This window comes from Aplysia californica, unplaced genomic scaffold, assembly GCF_000002075.1.
Source record: "Aplysia californica isolate F4 #8 unplaced genomic scaffold, AplCal3.0 scaffold00715, whole genome shotgun sequence".
Classification (NCBI taxonomy): domain Eukaryota; kingdom Metazoa; phylum Mollusca; class Gastropoda; order Aplysiida; family Aplysiidae; genus Aplysia; species Aplysia californica.
Genome location: NW_004797985.1, coordinates 126,316 through 128,857, shown reverse-complemented (window position 1 = coordinate 128,857; position 2,542 = coordinate 126,316). Strand labels below are relative to the sequence as shown.

At 36.9% G+C, this 2,542-nt stretch overlaps 1 protein-coding gene across 1 annotated transcript in view; it reads left to right on the top strand.

Moving 5' to 3' along the window:
• Positions 1-537: 537 nt before the first annotated feature.
• Positions 538-2,542, top strand: part of LOC106013203 — a gene marked incomplete at both ends in the record, with an annotated part of 6,669 nt that continues 4,664 nt past the window's right edge. Inside the window, 2 exon segments of the mRNA XM_013088280.1 lie at positions 538-605; positions 1,251-1,268. Of these exon segments, the coding sequence (XP_012943734.1) occupies positions 581-605; positions 1,251-1,268 (43 nt within the window).

The following is a 2,542-nucleotide window of genomic DNA, read 5'->3' as shown; positions in this document are numbered from 1 at the left end:
TGATGGGACGTTTCGAAAGGAGGAAAACTGGTAGCTTTAGCATATCATAATATATCACATGAGGGATTTGACAGAAAAGTCTTTGACAGTAAAGAGTTTGCAGAAAATTGATTGACAAAAAATTTTTGAACAAAACTCTTGTACCGAAATGTTCATTTTTGCTAGACTGTGTTCTGATTTCCACTATTCTATGTATGCAATGTTACATTTGTCATTCAGTTTTCGCCAAAATATGTTTAGTTTTGTTAGTTTTTCTCGACTGACTGCGGAGTTGTTGTTTTTTTGTTTCGGGTTGGGTTATTTCCTTTTTTTTTTTGGGGGGGGGGGTGTTGTTGGGTTGTTGTTGTTTTTTTGTGGGGTTTTTTGTTTGCTGTTTGTTTGTTTTTTGCTTTCTTCTCAAGTTGCGCTAAAAAAAGCACTGTTTGTATTGTCAATTCCTCACCACGCTCTTTACATTCCGTAAATTCAATGTTCTTTAGTTCGGAACGAATTTCTCCTTTCCAAATTATTTTCGGTGTTTGCTTGGATGTTTTGCAGATTGTTCGTTTTTACGGAGATTCCAAGAAGTCAACATTTCGAGATGGAATCCACGACATTCAGTCTTGGTAAGTGGGTCTACCCCAAACTACGAATTGAGTAGGCCAGCACTGTTCAAGCAGAGAGAAAAAACGAGGAAAAATCATCGAAAAAAATCAGAATAAAGTAGTAGTAGTAGTAGTAGTAGCAGCAGTAGTAGTAGTAGTAGTAGTAGTAGTAGTAGTAGTAGTAGTAGTAGTAGTAGTTGTAGTAGCAGTAGTAGCTGTAGCAGTAGCAGTAGTAGTAGTAGTAGTAGTAGTAGTAGTAGTAGCTGTAGCAGTAGCAGTAGTAGTAGTAGTAGTAGTAGTAGCAGCTGCAACAGCAGTAATAATTGGTAGTACTAGTAGTAGAAGAGATGATGATGAAGATAAGGATAATGATACATGTATATTATACAATATCTCCCCGTGTCCTTTTGTTCTCCTCTATTTCTTTCTCTCTTTTTTTTCTTTCTCTCTGTCGCTCTCGCTCTCTCTCTCTCTCTCTCTCTCTCTCTCTCTCTCTCTCTCTCTCTCTCTCTCTCTCTCTCTCTCTCTCTCTCTCTCTCCCTCTCTCTGAGTGTCTCTCTCTCCGTTTTGTTAATTTGTCTTTTCGTATTTTCTTTATATGCCAGAGAGTTCAATGCCAGAGAGTTCAAGAAAATTTAAAGGTATTTTTTTTCCTTTCCTTTTCAGCTCTTTTGGCACTTTTGGGTAAGTGTTGATTAGTTTATTCCCACAAAAACAGCTTTCTTTGTTTTACCTCAGTGAAGTTTACTAACCAAGTACAACTCTAGTGTCATCGATACTGAAATATGTCCTTTCGACAATATTCTTTAAGAGACAAATGTTTGTACAAAGTAGATATTGAAGCTATTCCTTTTTATTTACTTACCCTTCTTTACCTTGCTTTACCTTACTTTACCTTACTTTACCTTACTTTACCTTACTTTACCTTACTTTACCTTACTTTACCTTACTTTACATTACCTTCCTCTATCTTATTTTTTCTTTTACCTTGCTATACGTTACTTTTTCTTCCTTTATCATATAATTTCTAAGAAATACTCAATGCGCACTACGTTAATAAAAATTTCTCACCTTAAAAAATTAATGGACATGTCTGTACGTTAAACATAGTATTATGCATATATATATATATATATATATATATATATATATATATATATGTACTCGTATATACAGACTTCAGCATAAATTAAGGACCACTCACAAACACTATGAGTGGTCTTCTTGGGTCGACCTGCACCTTGCCTTTCTTGGATTGATCCCGTTGCTTGATGGCGCTGTCTCAAGCGGACAATGATAGAGTGTGACACTGCAAGTCTTCTGGCAACTTCTCGGGTTCCAACTCCATCCTGCAGCCCAGCCATGCTATAGCTCTGGCACCATCAAAGTTTCTCAGCTTTTGTCTTGGTGGTATGTTGATGCGATACTGAATTTTGCGCAAACAGCGGCTTATATTGCCACCAAAGTGAGCAGAGTACGAGACCGTGCGTCAGTTTATGACGTGCACCAGAAATATGAACTGAAGAATGTTCGCGGTGTCGAACACAAGTTAATAAAAAACAGCAAATTTTGCTAAAATTCCAGAAGGATGTCCGTGCTGCACGTGGTGGTTTTGCTCCTTTAGGAAACTTTGCAGTACGCTTTGGTAACCCATTACCACTCTCAGAGCAACACATTATGAAACAGACCTTGCTGTCTTTTTTTTCGGATTTTAAAAAAATCAGGGCTGTCTGTCAAGGTGGTCCTTAACTTATGTTGAAGTCTGTATTATATAAATTATATGAGAAAAATAGTCCGACAGTGAGCCTGGCAATGCGTTCGCTAAAAAAAAAAAGCGAAAAAAACTCATGAACGGTCACAATAAATTTCAAACTTGGATAGCTAAACATTCAATAAAAACATTCGTTCTCTATAAATAGAAAACATTTCCATTCTCTCTCTCTCTCTCTCTCTCTCTC